Source organism: Panthera pardus, unplaced genomic scaffold (assembly GCF_024362965.1).
Source record: "Panthera pardus isolate Hobbes unplaced genomic scaffold, ASM2436296v1 HiC_scaffold_8, whole genome shotgun sequence".
Classification (NCBI taxonomy): domain Eukaryota; kingdom Metazoa; phylum Chordata; class Mammalia; order Carnivora; family Felidae; genus Panthera; species Panthera pardus.
Genome location: NW_026527013.1, coordinates 20,512,582 through 20,530,288, shown reverse-complemented (window position 1 = coordinate 20,530,288; position 17,707 = coordinate 20,512,582). Strand labels below are relative to the sequence as shown.

The window sequence follows — 17,707 nt, the reverse complement described above, 5'->3', positions numbered from 1 at the left end:
GACTCTTTCCATAGGGCTTCTCCCCTTACAGGGACCAAACGTGGAGACAAAGAGTGGACTGCCCTCACCTTCCCTTACGTCTCATATTCCAAAGCCCTGGACAGTTCTCTGTGAGGCAATGGTTAGATCCACTAACCCAGATAACAAATGGAGAAGGCATATGCAGTGTAAGACAGTCTGCATACCCTGCCACCAGTCATCTCCCATTCTCTGAAGGCACTGATGCTGCACCCAATCCCCAATCCCCCGCAGTCTGGTTAGGGTTGCCCCAGCAGGACTTGCCATGATTGAGGATCATCTAGCTTTAAGCCACTCTGAGTCAGTTTCGATGTTTCATCTAGAGCCTGGAAATGCGGTCCTCTTCAGGTGAGCAAAGGCAGAAAAAGCCTAGTGAACCCCATTGCAACAAAGAGCCTACCAGCAGTCTGCCCTCTATTCCCACCTCTCTCCCCCACCCCACTCACACCAAGTACCATCCCAGTGCCCACTATACTCTAAGTTTATATCCCTTTCACCACCCAGTCAGCCAGCCAGCTGTTCAGACAATTTCTTGATCAAACAACACTGCCTTCTGGAGTTTAAATTTTATTTTACAAAAAGAGAAATAAAGAAAACTGATAGGCAGTTATACTGACTTACAATTGTTCTGTTTGCTTTTTTAAAAAAGTGACATGAAACACAAGTAAAAATAAATACGTCATAGAAACAGCCAGTTGCCCAGTCTCTGGGGCAGGAGCACCTGCCCTACTGAGAGAGGAGGGAAGCCCATGATCACACCAGCAGCTGGAGCACCCAGACACAGATGCTCCTCAAAGCCAGGCGCAGCAGGTCCCAGGCCTCAGGGGGCGTCCTGAGGAAAGAAGATGGAAAACCAAAGCCAGGTGCCAGGTCCCTGGGGCCACTTCATATCTCCCCCCCCCCCCCCCCCGCAACTCCTCCCGGCAGCAGTGTGGCCTTAGTGGTTATCCATTGCGACCCCCTCAACCCACCTGGACCCCCTTCCCCTGACCCTTCTGGAGAGGGTACAGGATAAAACCAGTCTTGGGCAGGCTGAGGGGGAATTTTCCCGTGAGTCCCCAGCCCACCCTGAGTAACACAACCAGATAACAGTTTACACCCATATGCACGAATGCACACTCTCTCGCGCGCACACGCATGCACACGTGCGCGCGCACACACACGCACTTTCACACACACACACACACACACACACACACACACACACACCCCTGGGCTGAGCTCTCTTCCAGAGAAGGGTCCTGGGTCAGGTCACAGTATGAGGTCCCCTCTTCTGAATATCATCCCAGTAGTGGTAACAGAGTACCCAAATCTCCCCAAGCCCTCTGCACTACAGACTCCACAGCCTGCCTGGCTACCTCTTCCCAATGCACTGGATTACTATATCCAACCAACCTGTGAGAGAGGAAAGGGGCAGACTCAGGTCCCTGAAGAATGAAGAAGTAAGTTGGCCACTGCCTGCTCGGGAAGTTCATCGTTAAGACTTGGTATTCATAAAAGGCCTAGGGCCAAGCTAGTGGCACAGAAGAGACATGAAGGGGTCACATCAGAACACATAGGGCAGAAGAGTCAGTAGGAGGGGACAGAGTCTGACGGTGGCTGATGGAAAGCGCAGCATTCTCAGGCCTTGAGGTGCAGATCTCCTGGGAACAAGTCAGAGGAGGGCCAGAAAGTCTCCTGGGGGTCTGTTGGGGGAAAGAGCTCTTATCTCAGAGTTTTGCTGGGGAAAGAATGATTTATCTGGGTGCACAGGAGGCCATGACTCAGAAGGGAGACTGGTCTTCTGAGGACTCACAGGGAACTGGGAAGCAGGAGGAAGGGGGTCATGGCCAGGAACACTAGGAATAAGGAATGTATAACCCCCAGACCTTCCCCATGGGATGAGGACTCGGTTCCAGAGCAATGCCACAGCAATGCCAGGCTCAAACGGACTGAGACAGCCTTGCTCTGCTGACAGCTTTGGGAGTGACCATCCCACCCAGACCACTAAAGTTTGGTTGTTTCAACCTATCAGCAAAACTTTACCCCAGTTAACTGCTTCACGCCCTAGAGAGGGCAATTTCATATTTAGTTGTGAATCACAAGTATATACAGAGATACCACATACTAATTCCTAGAGAAGAGAGTTCCAAGGACCAGAAAGAGTTCTCCTTAAGTCAGGAGGTGAAGAGATAGATGCTCAAAAAGCACAACTCGAGGGGTGTGAACTTGGCAGATATCCAATGATCTGATCCAACATGGTTCATTTACTTTCTTACTGAAATGGCTACTTTGTCTCTGGTTCCATTTTCATCCACAAAGATATTAAGAAAAGAAAATTGAACATCATTACAAATGGTAATCCTGAATCATTAAGTAGTACTATATTCCCTAGGCTGAGGATTCAGACTAAGCCAGATGGATCAAGCTTGAGAGGTCCTTGAAAACATCCTTTGGAAGACAATGGTGAGGGGAAAATGCTGAGATGCCTGATCCACTGCACATCCCTCCCCACCACCCACCCCCCCCGCCACCCATTATCACCATCCTCCCGTCACTCAGGCCTAGATGGTGGTTGAAAGCCACCACCAAGTGTTTCTGATCAAAGAGGCTGTAAAACATGGTTCTTAGGCTCTGAGACATTTCCTGTTTCCCTCACACACATGCTCATGTTTGATGTGCATGCACACTTGCCTACCAGCACACATAAAGAGAGAGCAGAAAAGTGTTTTTTTCAGATTAAAAAACAAAAAAACCCCAAACATGAAACTGGTAGCATTCTAATTTCCCATGATCCCACCCCATAGCCTTTATACAATATAAGCTGCACATATCAAAAAAAGGCTTCTCTAGCCAGGTCAGCTTCCCCAAACTATTGCCTCTTCTGACCTGAAGTAAGACCCAGCCCCTGGAATCAGTGGGTAGAGAGCAGGTATGTATTGCCTCTCAGAATACCCATTCACTTCCTGGTACCTTCAAAGGCCCATCCTTCCAGTGACTGGTTTCAATTCTTTGCTGATAATTTCCAGATTCTCAGAGCCTGCTGCTGTGATTTCCTAGAGGTAAGCACAGACATATTCCTCCTTCCCTAACACCACACACACACACACACACACACACACACACACACACACACATACACACACACACACACACACACCTCTGGCATCCCAGTGCTCTGGGGGCCTTAGAGGCATCAGTTGTAGCCCAGATTGTGAGTGTGCTCTGCAAATCAGAGATCCAGGCTAGCTCGCTCCTACTGCACCAGCCTCAAATCTGAGAGCCCACTCCAACTGAGTCCCTTCACCATCATTCTTGGGATACCTCTGAAAGAGAAAGCACTGGTTGGAACTGCTATTTTAAAATTATTAAAATAATTTGCATAGCTAAATTGTAGATCTAAGGCTTCTATGAGTAGGAGAGCTAAGTGTCTGATAGGGTACCTATGAAAACAGAGAGAGAAAGCTCTTTAAGTTCCACTTTTGGTGCAACTGGACAGCACACAAACACACACACATGCATGCATGCACCCCCATTAGCCATCTCCTTGTCTCTTCTCTGGGGACAATACCCCAGAATGTGCTAAAGCCCTCTAACAATGGAAACAAACTTGTCAGAAGAGTTGCAGAAGCAACTACTACTAGGGGAGACTTGGCTAAGCTGCCTCCAAGGCTGGAAAGAGGCAGGTGCAGCAGCTGCCCAGTGGGGACCCATGAATAGGTGGCAAAACTCTAAAGCCAGACAGGTTTGTTCTTTATAAAGAACTGCCTAGCAAAGTCTCAGTAGCAGGGGGGAAAAGAGCCAATAGGAAGACAGCCAGTGTTTATGCTTAAAGACTAGATACCCCCTCCTCTGCCACTGGCAACAAGAAAGAGGAGACCCAGAATGACTGATGTATTCTTTTAAGACAAAAGCCAGACTTAAGGCTCCTACAGAGGAAGGGCTGCTCTGTGTTCCTTCAAAGAGGATGGAGATAACAGACACCAGGCCACAATGATCATCTGTCAGGCTGGGGAGGCCAAGACATTTCCTAATAGGAAATCAGCAGTCTATTCTCTCAACCCAGCAGTCACCTATGCAGAGCTTCACTATTCAGCATAGAGAGCCTACCTTAAAGTCATCCCAGGAGGACACAGCTCCAAATTTGGGGTCACCGACTTCCCAATGGCAAACTCCATGATCCCAAGTTTCAATCTCTGTGGAATGAGTCTCACCTGCACTAACTATCCAGTCACAAGATTCACTGGTCTTCCTGAGAGGCCATTTCCCGAAAACAGCTGTTTAGTGTAAACCTCGGTCAAGCCTAACTCTCTTTCCTTGGTCAATTCACCATCTACCTGGGACTTGTTTACCAGCAGCTATGGGATCTGGGAGATATTAACATTTCCCTTCCTATCTCCTACCCTCCTAAAATCTAACCGCCCCCACCCCCCCCCCCCCAAGAAAAACAAGACACATGGAAAGTCCAAATAATAAATAATTGCCCATAAGAAATAAATTAACATGGAGCTTTCTAGCGGGGAAGGAAAGGAAAGGCCACAAGGATAGGCAGGTTGGGGGCTCAGGTCCATCCTTGTGAAGAAGGTCTTTTCTGGCCACAACTGCATGACCTCTTGCTCACACAACACAGTGTTCCCCCCCGCTCCCAGCCTCTGCATACAATCTCACACCCTGTGAAGGGAAATCTGCTCAGAGACAGCCACTGGGGAAAGAGACAGAGATTGGTAATGCCCATTTTCTCTCATAATTTCCCCCAAATTCTAAAATAAATGTGGCTCTGAAAACCAGGGACTTGGATTAGCTGGGCCTTCTCTTCACCCAACCAGAAGGAAACTTGTGGGTTCCATGGCTCTTTTCCTGGGCTCATCCCGATACTAATAGTTGCCATGAACCAACACACTCTGATTTCCATTTTAAAAAAGATAAATTCATTTTTTAGTTTCCCGCTTAGTGCCTCCCACCCTCCCCTCCCACCTCCACCCCTGCTCTGTTACATACAAGTACATACGTACACACACACACACACACACACACACACACACACACACACACACACACACACACCTGGTCTGCTTCTTCCCACCCACCCCCAGAAAGACTCCACTTCATATGAAATCTCATTCTGTTCTCCCTGCCCACCCTCCTTCACTTACCCTCCTTCCCTCCCCTCCCCTCTCTAGGCCAAGCTAAGTCACCCAGTAAGGCAGCTCTCTTGGGAGAGAATGTTCCCAAAGACAGAAATGGGATGTGAGCTTCTACACTCAGATGGCAAGCAAGCAAGCACACAGCATAAGCAAGGCAGGCAGGAAGAGAGGCAGGCTGCCCTGCCCCTTCATTCCTGTTTTGGGTCCCTGATTTCCCGCTATTGCTGCTCTGTTGGATTATTTTGCCTCTTTTGTTACACAGCAACAGAGCCCTGCCACTACAGTCAACCACCTTTCTTTGCCCTTTTCCTTTCCCCTCCTGCCAAGTGCCCTATTCTCAGAAAGCCCAGATTGCTGCCTTTCAGCTTGGTGGGCAACCTGCTGGGGGGCCCCGAGTGAGGTGGAGAGGGGCTCCCCAGCTATTTCCCAGTGACCTCTATCACATCATCGTCCTTATCCTCATCATCATTGGAGCTGAAGCCCACCTCAGCAACCTCATGAGAGTCAAATGGAGGCACCTGGGACCGGAGGAGGCCGCCAGCAGGGTAGCCTGCATGTGGGGACATGTAGCCTGGGTAGACAGACATGCCCCGTGAAAGGTTGCTGGGTAAGACAGGGGAAGGAAAAGGCGCAAACATCCTCGGCTCGGACAGGAGTGGCTGTGAGAATGGGAGTGAATAGCTGGGTAGTATCCCTGGAACAGACGGGTTGAGCATGAAGGTGGGGTTGCTGGCAGTGACTGAGGTAGCCGTGGAGGAGGAACTGACGGGGCCTGCTGGCACCAGAGGGTCAGTAGTCACTGGAAACACCAGGCGGGCATCTGCCAGCAAATTGGACAGCTGGTAGTAGGAGGGGGTACTGCCCATAAACAAGGAGTTCTCCCCAGCCTGGGAGGTGAAGGGAGCGGTGAGGTTATGGTTTAAGGAGACGGGTGGCATGGCAAACCCGCCAGAAACTGGATACCCGTGTTCGTACGGCTGCACGGGGGCTGGCAGGTGGCCTTTCCTGGACCGCCGGCGGGCTGACTCTTGGGCAGCAGGTGGCGTGGCCATCTTTCGCTTATGGCCCCGTAAGTCCAACACTGGGTTCCTGTCACCACAGGGCTGGCCGGTCACCAAGAGGGAACTATTGAGGCAATGACCCCCATGTCGAGGCTCAGTCCCGAGAGCTGTCCCAGGAACAGCACTGCTGTCCACGAGTTGAGCCGGGGGGCCAGGCAGGGCGGCATTGGAGTTTGGGGAGCTCTGTTGGGATTCCCTGGCGGCAGCCACATCTGCATACTGCTGGAGCTCACTGATGATCTCCGGGCTGTCTGGAGAGACGGGCCTGGCCAGCCCCTCGGGGTCGGGGGCTTTGGGTGATGAGGCACTGTGTCTGCCGTTGCTTGTGGATTCGAGAGAAGGCCCCTGGGAACCTGGGGATAAAATGTAGGTAACTGAGAACCAAAATGGCCAGGGAGAGAAGGAGAGTATAGGAAAAATTCCATTAAAAAAAACCCTTGTCCTGTGGTCCCCCAAATTCAAAGAGTTTGATATCCAAACATCACCCAGTCAACTTTTCCCAGTCACAAAGAAAGAAATCCTTTGATCTAGGAAACGAGTCTATGATAAGACATATAACTTCTCTACACCCCAGGTACCCAATCTGTGAAACTCGACCAAAGTGAATTCTAGGAGATAATGAATATGAAAAGCTAAGAGATCATTTCTGCAACAAGTTGGACTCTTCCTGGGGGCAGAGACAGCCAGTGACCAAGATGGGAGGGAAAAGGAAAATGAAGTTTAAAAAAAGGTCCATCCTGGTTTAAAAACAAAACCCAATCCATGGCCATGAAAGACAACGGGGACAAGTGGGGATATAGTCTAGATAGCAGGTACTATTATGGAGTTTTAAGCTTTTTAATGTGATAATGGTGTTGTGGCTAGGAGGAGAATGTCCTTACTCTTAAGAGATGTGTGCTGAAGTACTTAAAAGGTAAAATGACACGACATCTTCAGCACTATTTGCAAATAGTTCCAATAATAGGAAGGGAGAGAGAGAAGAAAGTTTATGAGAACAGTAACAGTCACTGGACCTAGATGCAGGGTACATGGGTGCTCACCGTGCTGTTCTTTCAACTTGTCTGGAGGTATGGAAATTTCCATAATAAAAGCTGGAAGCAAGAGCAGTCTAGTGCTCATACTCCACAGAGGAAGGATAGATGAGAGGCACTCCTGTAGAGGGGAACTTGGACAGAGTTCCTAACACTGTTAATGTGCCACATACACACTCTTTGACTTGGCAATCCCACTTCTAGGAATTCATCCTATAGACATACCCACATGACTATGAACCAGTACTGTTAAGAGGGGAGTGAAACAATGTAAATGTCCAAGGACAGGGATCTCGGTAATGCGCTGTGTTATACCCATCTAACAGCATCCTGTGTACACCTTCAATAAGGCACATCTAAAGAAATGGTAAGGAACAAGTACTGAGATACACTAGTGAGTGAAAAAATAAACAGTATAGTATAGTAAGTTAGCATCTGTTTTAAAAATATAGAGGGGGAGCCTGGGTGGCTCAGCCAGTTAGGCGTCTGACTCTTGATGTCAGCTTAGGTCATGATCTCATGGTTTGTGGGTTTGTCAGGCTCTGCGCTGACAGTGTGGAGCCTGCTTGGGATTTCTCTCTCTGCTCCTCCCCTGCTTGAGCTCGAGCTCTCCCTCTCTTTCAAAATAAATAAATAAAGTTTAAAATAATAAATAAAAAATAAAAATACAGAGATGGGATGCCTGGGTGGCTCAGTTGGTTAAGTGTCCAACTTTAGCTTAGGTCATGATCTCACGGTTTGTGGGTTTGAGCCCTGTGTTGGGCTCTGTGCTGACAACTCAGAGCCTGGAGCCTGCTTTAGATTCTGTGTCTCCCTCTCCTCTCCCACTCACGCTCCTCTCCCACTCACGCTCTGTCTCTCTCTCTCTCTCTCAAAAATAAATATAAAAAAAAAATTTTTTTTAAATACAGAGAAGAGTTACATATGTATACTTAACACACACACACACACACACACACACACACACACACACATTCCTGTACCAAGTATATGTATAATGTATCTCTGAAGAAAGCAAATGAGAGTAGCACCTTCAGAAAGGAGCAATAGATGGCTGGGAGTGTGGGGGGAGCAAAACTTACTTTTCACTTTACCCCTCTTAAACCTTTTGAATTGTGAACTATATACACGTTATTAAAAAAATTAATTAATTACAAACCAAAACAAACAAACAAACAAATGCCATGCAGGTCAATAGAAAGTAGAAGCCCTATACCTGAGGCAGCCATCCGACCATCTTCTGGGACCTTCGGTTTGCCAGTTGCTCGGACAGCAAAGATCCGCCCATCACTGGTGCGAATGTATGTCCCTAACAAAAAACAGGAGGAAGGCTGCTAGAAGCAGATACACAATCAGCCAACCCTGGGAACCCCAGGCCTAGGCATCGTGGGCTGGGAAACCAGCTATAAAATTAGGTCTTATGCCCTTTCTTGAGATCCCCTGAAATGACAAGTGGACCGATTGAACTGTGGACCCAGTATTATTCATTTACTCCATAAGACTGTGTGACTATGAGGCATTGTTGTAGACACTGAAGAACGTTAAGACAGAAAAGGGACCTGTCTCAAAGGGCTCAACCTCTAGAGAAAGAGACAATGATACCAGAAAATATCAGGAAAGATGAAATGCAATGGAGAAAATAAACAGGATGCTGTGAAAGAGAGTAAGCTGGCTGCCTTGGTTCTGGATGAAGTACTCTGGCAGGAGTCCTCTTAATCTGGGAAGAAGGAGCCTCGTTGCCTCAACACCTTCTTCTACCTTGATAGGAATAATTTAAGACCAGCATTCTGTTCCCATAGGGCACAACCCTACCTCTCTGTTTTTTGATATCAATCTCCTGGAAGGTCAGGGCTGCCTCTGGGCTAAAGGTCAGCAAACTTTTTCTTAAAGGGCCAGCTGGTAAATATTTTTGCCTTTGTGGGCCAAAAGGTCTCTGTTACAACCACGCAACTCTGCTACTATAGATTGAAAACAGCTGGGCATGGCTGTGCTCCAAACATCTTTATTTAGGGACACTGAAATGTGAATTTCATATAATTTTTAGGTGTCACAAAACAGTATTCTTTTGATTTTTTTTTTAGCCAATTAAAAATGTAAAACCCATGCTTAGCTCACAGTTACAGAATCCAAGCAGGTTGGATTTGGCCCATGGGCCATAGTTTGCTGACCCATGCTTTAGGCTAGGAAGAGTCTGGTAAGGAGGCTGGGTATAATCTTCTCTGTGGGTCATGTACTTCATGGCATCTTTTCCCTGAGCCTAAAAGGTACTTTGACCCAACAGAAGCTATGGCAAAATCTCCTTGCTAAATAGCCTCAGGGAGCCTCGTAGTAAAGGTTGATATGAATGATAGGTTCAGAATGCATTCTGACAATGTCCAGTCCAGACTTCTCATTCCAGTAATCTCATCTCCGTCTACAGTCTATAAGCAGGACAGAGGCAGTGGACTTTTTAAATTACCACACTCAAAATGTCTGTCATGCAACCCACAGATACTAATTTATCTACCCAATACATTTCCTAATTGAGACCTCCACCCCACTCTGGGCAAGTGGGTAAGACAACACAGCAACATACATGTTAGCTAATAACCCATTCCACAGCTCTTTCCCTCCACTTTTGGTCTCCCTGTGTGCAGTGTAAGTGCCAGGCATTAAGCTGTTGTTTAACAAGGCATCCACTTCAAACGCATCTATCTCAAATAAGCCAATTGCACCTGTATGACAGCTACTAACTAAACAAGTAGATAAGGAACCAGACTGTGCCTACCCATGAAGTTCCCCTTTTAGAAAGCCCAGAGTAACTCAGAAAATTGAACCCTGAGTGACCCTGCTTTTCCTTTCCCATTCCCTAATTCCTGCTCTTACGTTTTAAATTTACCAATAAAGAGTAACCCACAAAACTCTAACCACCCCAACTCCTGGATCCTAATAGAAACCCAGGCCTTCTCTCCCCGTTTCTCTACCCATAAACTCATTGTGTGGCCCTGGGGTGCTGTGCACCTACCAGGACCTGTGAGTCATAAACTTTGTTTTTTCAAAGTCCACTGATGGTTGCTGCTGAGGTGCATCATGCAATCACAGTAAGAACCACAGGGCCAGTCCAGTCACCACACTGGCTCTGGGAAATGTCTGTGGGGGCTTGCCATGATTAGTACACCACCAGGTCGTACCCAGGCACTTCTAGCTGATAGCATCACTATCAACACACTGTGACTGATACAAAACATGGTGTCTATTCAAACTCAACTCAAGATTCTCCATAAAAACAAGGACAAAAATACAGGAATGGAGAGACCCTAACACTCTTCTTTTAAGCCACAGACAGATCTCTTTTGGGCCCACCCCAACTCTGCTAAGCTCCTAGAAATGCTTCTTCTCATGCTCCCTCCACATGTGACATTCTTACATAGGACGATTCCTATCCTCCCTCTAGCTCAGGCCATATATATTTATTCTGCTTCCCAGTCCCACACTCTGAACCAAAAGTAGAGGATGGGCCCTGTAGTCGGGCTCTTACCTTTCGTCCCACGGATGATGTGAATGCTCTCACCAGCATTAATTCTCGCCTGTACATCTGTGGAGCTGTTGAGTCCAGGAATAACAATATCTAGTGAAGATACAGACCTCAGATTTAGATTACCTGACTGAGAAGGGAAGAAGATGCAAAGTCCGTGTCTACCCCTGTTCCTCAATGGCTTCCCTAAAGCCTCTCAGTGGAGCAGAGGTCTGAACCAAGGGAGGAGAAGCAAGCAGGGCCTCCTCTCACAGTTGCCTAGCAAAGAATACTGTGAGAATGAGAACCTTTTAAAAAATCTGATCATCTTTCTGATCAATTTCCCTTGATTTAATTAAAAATTCATAGTTTTAGTTTGGAAAAAGTTCTAGTTCAAATGATTATTTCTATATTTGTTTGTTGTCCTCCTCTCTAAGCCATCTGAATCCATCTGCTCCACATCACTTTAGGCTCCAAAAGTGGCCTCATCCTCTTCCTTGCTGGCATTACTCCACACCTAACTAAAGAATAAAACGTATGTTTGAGAATCAGCAGAAGTAGGATTATAAGGGGCTCGCTTTTTGTCTTTAGTCATTTCACAATTTTTTATAATGGACACATATTATTTTCATACTCAAAAATCTAAGGTATTTTTATTCAAATTTATGTACCATGAATATTTCTAGGTAATAAGATGAAAAACAGCTCCATGAAATGCTTTCCTTCCCAAAGAACCAACTGCAGAGAGAGACGGGCTGCCAGCCTCCTACCACTGGCCCACCATGCTCAATTCACATCAAACTCACAAAGAAAGAAGCAAGTGACATTCAGGTATTCTAATTAATTAGGGAAGTTGACAGTTTATACCCAGCTGACCCTACAGTCAGGCAGGACTCAACACATTCACACCTCTCAGACCAACTCTGTGTTCCCATGAAATTTCCACAATCTCTACAGTGTCTATCCTACATATCACATTTAAAAAAACCCAGTTCCATGTTAGAATTCTTAAGATATTCCATTAGAATGCAAATTCCTCAAGATCAGGGACTATCTTCTCTATTTTTACCCACAGTGCCAGTGTAGTAAGGCCTAGAATATAAAAGGTGTTTAATAAATACTTCCTGAATGAACAAAGTAAGTTTAAAAGGGATAGGCAGCCCTGGAAGAGGACCTAGGAGTTCCCAACCTGTTGTGGTGACCACCTTCTGCACAAGGACCCCCGCTCGCTGTAGGTAGTTGATCGGGAAGTTCATGGCTGGATTTGTGCTGGAGGCAGAGCTTACACTGCCTCCCAGTGGGACATGCCGGGGCATCATGGGGATGGGGGTGGACTGCACAGGACGAACACTGGCCACAGGCTTCTCATCACTCTTCAGTGTTGGCTGCCTGTGAGAGAAAGACAAACACACTAAGAGACTTTAGCAGAACAGCCCTTACCTTTCTGCAAAGGCTGCAGAGTTTCTCCAGATTCCCCCATTCTACAGTGCCCCCATTCTCAGTTGCTATTGAGAAGAACCAGAAAAACCTGCAGAGTATGGCCAATTCAAAAGGAGACTAGAAGCAGGACTGAGACAGAGTGGCACTAAAACATACAGCCTCTCAAAGAAGAATCAGATGTCAGCAGAATAATATCTTTTTGGAGATCTGAGGTGACATTTGCTCCTCTAGAATTTGGACTATCTACATACATTAGGGATTAGTCCTTGGAGGGAAGTTAGGAAAAGGTAAAGATGCAATAAGGGAGAAGAAATTCTTCAGAACACAGTGCATGCCAAGTTGAAGGCAAAGGGGTGTAATTTTCCCCACTCACCCAGGAAAAGGCCATGTAATGCCACATGTTCAGGTGATCTTGAGAGAGCACATGTTCAACATCAACCATCTTTATTATCTGGAACCTCTAGTTTCAATAAGTAATGCAGACACCTCTCTCCTCCACATTATACTTCATTGGGCTCCTCCTGGGGCCAATGTCCAAAGTACTCCTCTAGTCATGACCACTACAAAGCAGCGGCAGCCAAAACGCTGTTCACAGAACCTGGGTCTCTGAATGGCACACAGCCATGGCCAGCCTGAGCACCGCTGTGCATCTTATGCCAGCATGCCAAATGTTACCCGATGGTCAATGATGCACTCCTCATTCTTCACTTTCCTTTCAAGTGAATGTTGGTACCTTGAGAAAACTACTCCTGATTTAAGATTTTTGAAATTAAGATCCTGTCTCTAAGCTTTCTGAAATTTGTGCCTTTGGTCTTCAGTCTTGGCGGGGAGACCTCCTTGGACTGGTATATTCTTTCTGACCTGACCGAAGAACATTGCTCTGAGGTTGCTACAGGCAATTTTGGGTAGCCCTCTGGGCCCTGTGGACTCCTGTATTCCTAGATAGGCCATAGAGCACAGTAAGCTCTATGTCTCATTTCCTATGCTCTGAGTCCCATTTCCTCAGTCTGCCCAGGGTGGCTTTGCAGGAGCTAGCAGGGCTAGCAGCCCTGGTCAGATGCCAGTGGGAGTCTTCCCAGAATTCAAAGTCAGATCAGGGTAAAAGTCAGGGTAACAGGAACCTAGCCTAAGCTCCCTACTCTGCAGGGGTTGAAGCAAGGAAATTGGGCAGAAAGCCCTCCTCACATATACCCAGACAGGAGGAAGAATCAACAGGATCATGGTACGACTCATCAAGTGCTGTGAGAGGCTAGTGCCTCCCACAGAACCAGAGATGGGCCACAAAAGCCCACAGCCCAGCCCATTTGTCACATCTTCCCCCAACATGGCTTTTTTCTCACTGGGTTCAGGCTTACTCCATTCCTGTTGCTTCATGGGGAAGCCCAGAAAAAACAGGTGGAGGACAAGAAAGGAGAACATTCCCAGACAATAGTATCTTGGAAAATGACACAGAAATAAAGTCTGAAGGCTTTGAAAGAGAATAACATTTTTCTTGAAAGCATCTTGTACATAAAAAGTAGCAAATTTGGAGCACTTGGGTGGCTCACTCAGTTAGGCTTCTGACTTTGGCTCAGGTCACGATCTCACGGTTCATGAGTTCAAGCCCCGCCTCAGGCTCTGTGCTGACAGCTCAGAACCTAGAGCTGCTTTGGATTCTGTGTCTTCCTCTCCCTGCCCCTCCCCTGCTCATGCTCTGTCTCTCTCTCAAAAATAAACATTAAAAAAAAAAAAAGAGTAGCAAATTTACTCACCAAAAATTAGTCTTAAGTAAAATTTACATGGTTTCATTTTCCTTAGAACCTCATTTGTCAAGTTTTTTTTTTAACACGTAATCTTCATAGGAAAAAAGTTTTAGGGGCACCTGGGTGGCTCAGTCAGTTAAGCGTCCGACATCACCTCAGGTCATAATCTCAAGGTTCGTGAGTTCAAGCCCCGCATTGGGCTCTGTGCTGACAGCTCAGAGCCTGGAGCCTGCTTCGTATTCTGTGTCTCCCTCTCTCTCTCTCTCTCTGCCCTTCCCCACTTGTGCTCTGTCTCTCAAAAATAAATAAAGGTAAAAAAACTTTTAAAAAAAGGATAATAAAACAAAAATTTTTTTTAATGCAAACCACTCAATCAGGCAGTCAATCTGGTAAGGCCTATGAAGTACTTTGCCTTAAAATGAAAAAAATTAAACGTAGATAATGTTTTGTAATTTCTTACAAAGAAGCTCTTTGCTTAGCAACTGGCTTCTATCATGTTCATACTTTGGAAGCTGTTCTCAAGAAAAAGATTTTTTTCTCAGAATTGTGGCACAGCCACACAATGAAAATCCCATTAAGAGCAGCAGAATTCCTTGACTGCAATCCAAGACCCGCAAAAGACCTGGCCTTCACCCTTGAACTTCACTGCTTAAGCAAGATCTAGGACCAAGGCGCTACAGATATGAAGGCAGCTGTGTGGGAGGGGTGGGCCTCTGTGTCTTGGGAAGCTGCACCTCTCCAGGAGTCTAGAAGGACTCTTCTGAGTCACAAAGCCAGTAGGTCACTCTTTCAGCCAGAGCCACTTAAAACACCAGGGCTGCTGAACTGCTTTGGAACCTCATCCAAGAGCAGAACCTGTCAGTTCACAACAGCCAGCAAGCAAGTTATAGGCTCTCCCTTTGTTAAAACAGAACCAGTCAGGGCTCAACCTGGGTGGCTCAATTGGTTGAGCGACCAACTTCGGTTCAGGTCATGATCTCACAGTTTGTGAGTTCGAGCCCCATGTCGGGCTCTGTTCTGACAGCTCAGATCCTCGAGCCTGCTTCTGATTCTGTGTCTCCCTCTCTCTCTGCCCCTCCCCCACTCATGCTTGGTCTCTCTCTGTCTCAGAAATAAACAAACATAAAAAAAATTTTTTTTTTAATTTTTTAAAAACAGAACCAGTCAAAAGGTTTGGGCCTGGCCCAGCAGCAGGCCTTCCTCCCCTTTCAGTGACTCACCAGTTTCTCTGACTGAAAGCAGGGATGCTGGTCAGGTTCTGGTCGCTTGCAGGGTAATACTGCGCATACGACGGGCGGGTATAGGGGACGGATGTGCGCTTGTCTTCCTCATAGCTTTTCTTTGCTGCTTTTTTCTCAGCCTTGGTCAGCTTGTGATCCTTTCGGTTAAGGAGCAGTGACTCATGCTCAAAAGGCTCCTGGGGACACAGGAGGACATTGATTTAATTATCAGTCTGTGCCAACACAACTGATATACAATGAGGCTTACTCTGAAACTGAGAAAGGGCTGGCTATCTCCAGCACTCGCAAAGAGCCTGCTCACAGACACATAAGCAGGTTTACTGTCTTTTTGTCAAGAGTATAACTCACAACTTTAACCCAGCCCCACCTTCAGACAGCCCAAATGTGCCTTCTATATCAAAAGGATGGGAGAGGGGCGCCTGGGTAGCTCAGTCCATTAAGCATCCAACTCTTAATCTCGGCTCAAGTCATGATCTCATGGTTTGTGAGATGGAGCCCCGTGTTGGGCTCCACACTGACTGTGTGGAGCCTGCTTGGGATTTTCTCTATCTCCCTCTCTCTCCTTGGCTCACACGGGTACGGCACATATGCTCACTCTCTCTCTCTTCCAAAATAAATAAACACTTAAAAAATAAAAGGATGGGAGAGTTCAGAGAATTACTAGACTACATTTCTAGAACTTTACCCCTTCTTTCTGCTAGGAAAAACTCACACTGGACAAATTATTCCACATGGCTGAGCTGAGCACTGCTAGAATAAGACTGGGGTGGGAAACTTCACAGGGTAAGGAGAGAACCAGATAAGTTCAAGTCTTCTGTATGAAACAAAGCTTCAGATGAAGGAAAGTAGTTTGCTAGACAAGCTTCCCTGAGTGGAGACTGCTATACTGGGAACTGCATGCATCCCAGGCTCTCACCTTGGTGATGAGGTGAGGGTACTTCAGACAGGCAAGTTGGAGTACTGGCTCCTTGATCCCCTTTATGTTCAAGGATGCTTGGGGAGCTGGCTCCTTCTCAACAAAGTGCAGTAGGTTCTCCACCTCCTTCCGGGTAAAGTTCAGCATTGGATTGAGATCATCCACCACCCGATCTAGAAGCGAGAAGACATGGAGAAAGTCAGTATGTGGCAGAGAAGACTGCAAAAGCACAGCTACAAAGGTTGGCAGACAAGAGAGGTTGTGGTTGGTATAACTGTCACTAATATCTAAACTACCTCAGTCCATCCCATATTTGAAAGTCAAAGACCAGGTCTGAGGCCCTGGTGAAATGGAAATATCATAAGAGAAACCTGTATACCTACACTCAGTTCTTATCATTAAACCTGCCCAGGACAAGTTGAGGTCAATCACCTCTTAAGCAATTATTTGAATCAGAATGAGATGGGAGGAACTGCTGACTTTCTGTGATTCAAAGCTTACCTGTGTTCCTACAACCTGCCCCTCCCCTCCCACCACTGATACAATAAGGATAATATTGTGCCTGAAAGATACCCTACCTGACATGCCCTGCTTGGAAATCTGTCGGTCATAGATCTTCTTTTCAAGGGTGAAATCAGCCACAAGGCGATAGATATGACAGGGCTTTTTCTGGCCATAACGGTATACCCGACACACTGCCTGGGCATCATGGCAAGGGTTCCAAGAAGCATCAAACACCACCACTCGGTTGGCACCGATCAGATTCACACCCAAGCATCCAGCCCTGTAAAACACAAGCCAACAATCATAGAACCTTTCGTTTTAAAGACCGTTTTCAAACTGAAATTTGACTGTGACTGATAGCCCCATATCACCTCCTTTGTCCTAAGCATGACATACTGGAGGATTGTACTCTCCTGCTGATGAACAGTACATTGCTCAAGCACTGAAAAGTATGCCCTGAAAATCCAAAACAGAAGTGTTGACCAGTTTTGAAAGAAAACCCACTCTCTGCTCCTCTGTAATTAGTAAGGCCCCTGCATCCTGGCCCCAGAGTGAGGTCACTTGGTGAAGGGAAACCTCTGCATACAGATGTTTCTGGTGTGTTTAGTCTAACAGCTTAGGAAAATGACTAGTTCACACCCATCAAGGGCATTCTGATGGCAGAACACAGCACAGCCTTCAAGCTGCTTGGCATAAGACAAATAATGCCATCGCCTTTTACAGTTACATTACACTTTCTACTTTTTAAAGCACTTTCACATTAATCCCATCATCTAAGACTCAGAATACTCCTGAGAGAAAAGCTAAGTATGACTATTATTAATGAAGGGCTCAAAGAACTTCGTGACACTATCATGATGACTACCTTTCTAACACAACTTCCTTTTGGGGTCCCCTCTCTGACTTCAAAAACAAGTCACAAACCCGAGCAGATCTCTTCTGATGAAACTCGGATGAGCCTTTGGGTACCTGCCCACGTGGCTAGCTGCCCTGAATACAGCCCTCTGACCTCTGCTCTCAGGATCCACTCACCTTGTGGACAGAAGGAATAGCCAGGTGGTGAGGTTGCTGGGATCATTGAACTGATTAATGAGCCGCTCCCTCTCAAAGGCAGGGGTGCTACCATCTAGCCCTAGGA

General features: G+C 46.6%; 1 protein-coding gene across 3 annotated transcripts in view; it reads right to left on the bottom strand.

The window, feature by feature from the left end:
• Nucleotides 1-3,223: 3,223 nt before the first annotated feature.
• RAD54L2 (RAD54 like 2) overlaps nucleotides 3,224-17,707 on the bottom strand; it is a 112,227-nt gene continuing 97,743 nt past the window's right edge. For all 3 annotated transcript variants that reach the window (XM_019417003.2, XM_019417004.2, XM_019417005.2), the window contains 8 exons: nucleotides 17,602-17,701; nucleotides 16,644-16,849; nucleotides 16,066-16,238; nucleotides 15,129-15,325; nucleotides 11,916-12,115; nucleotides 10,751-10,840; nucleotides 8,450-8,542; nucleotides 3,224-6,555 (listed from right to left, as the gene is read on the bottom strand). In XM_019417003.2, coding sequence (XP_019272548.1) covers nucleotides 5,561-6,555; nucleotides 8,450-8,542; nucleotides 10,751-10,840; nucleotides 11,916-12,115; nucleotides 15,129-15,325; nucleotides 16,066-16,238; nucleotides 16,644-16,849; nucleotides 17,602-17,701 — 2,054 coding nt within the window. In that variant the 3' untranslated portion in view covers nucleotides 3,224-5,560. The remainder of the gene's footprint in view (nucleotides 6,556-8,449; nucleotides 8,543-10,750; nucleotides 10,841-11,915; nucleotides 12,116-15,128; nucleotides 15,326-16,065; nucleotides 16,239-16,643; nucleotides 16,850-17,601; nucleotides 17,702-17,707) is intronic.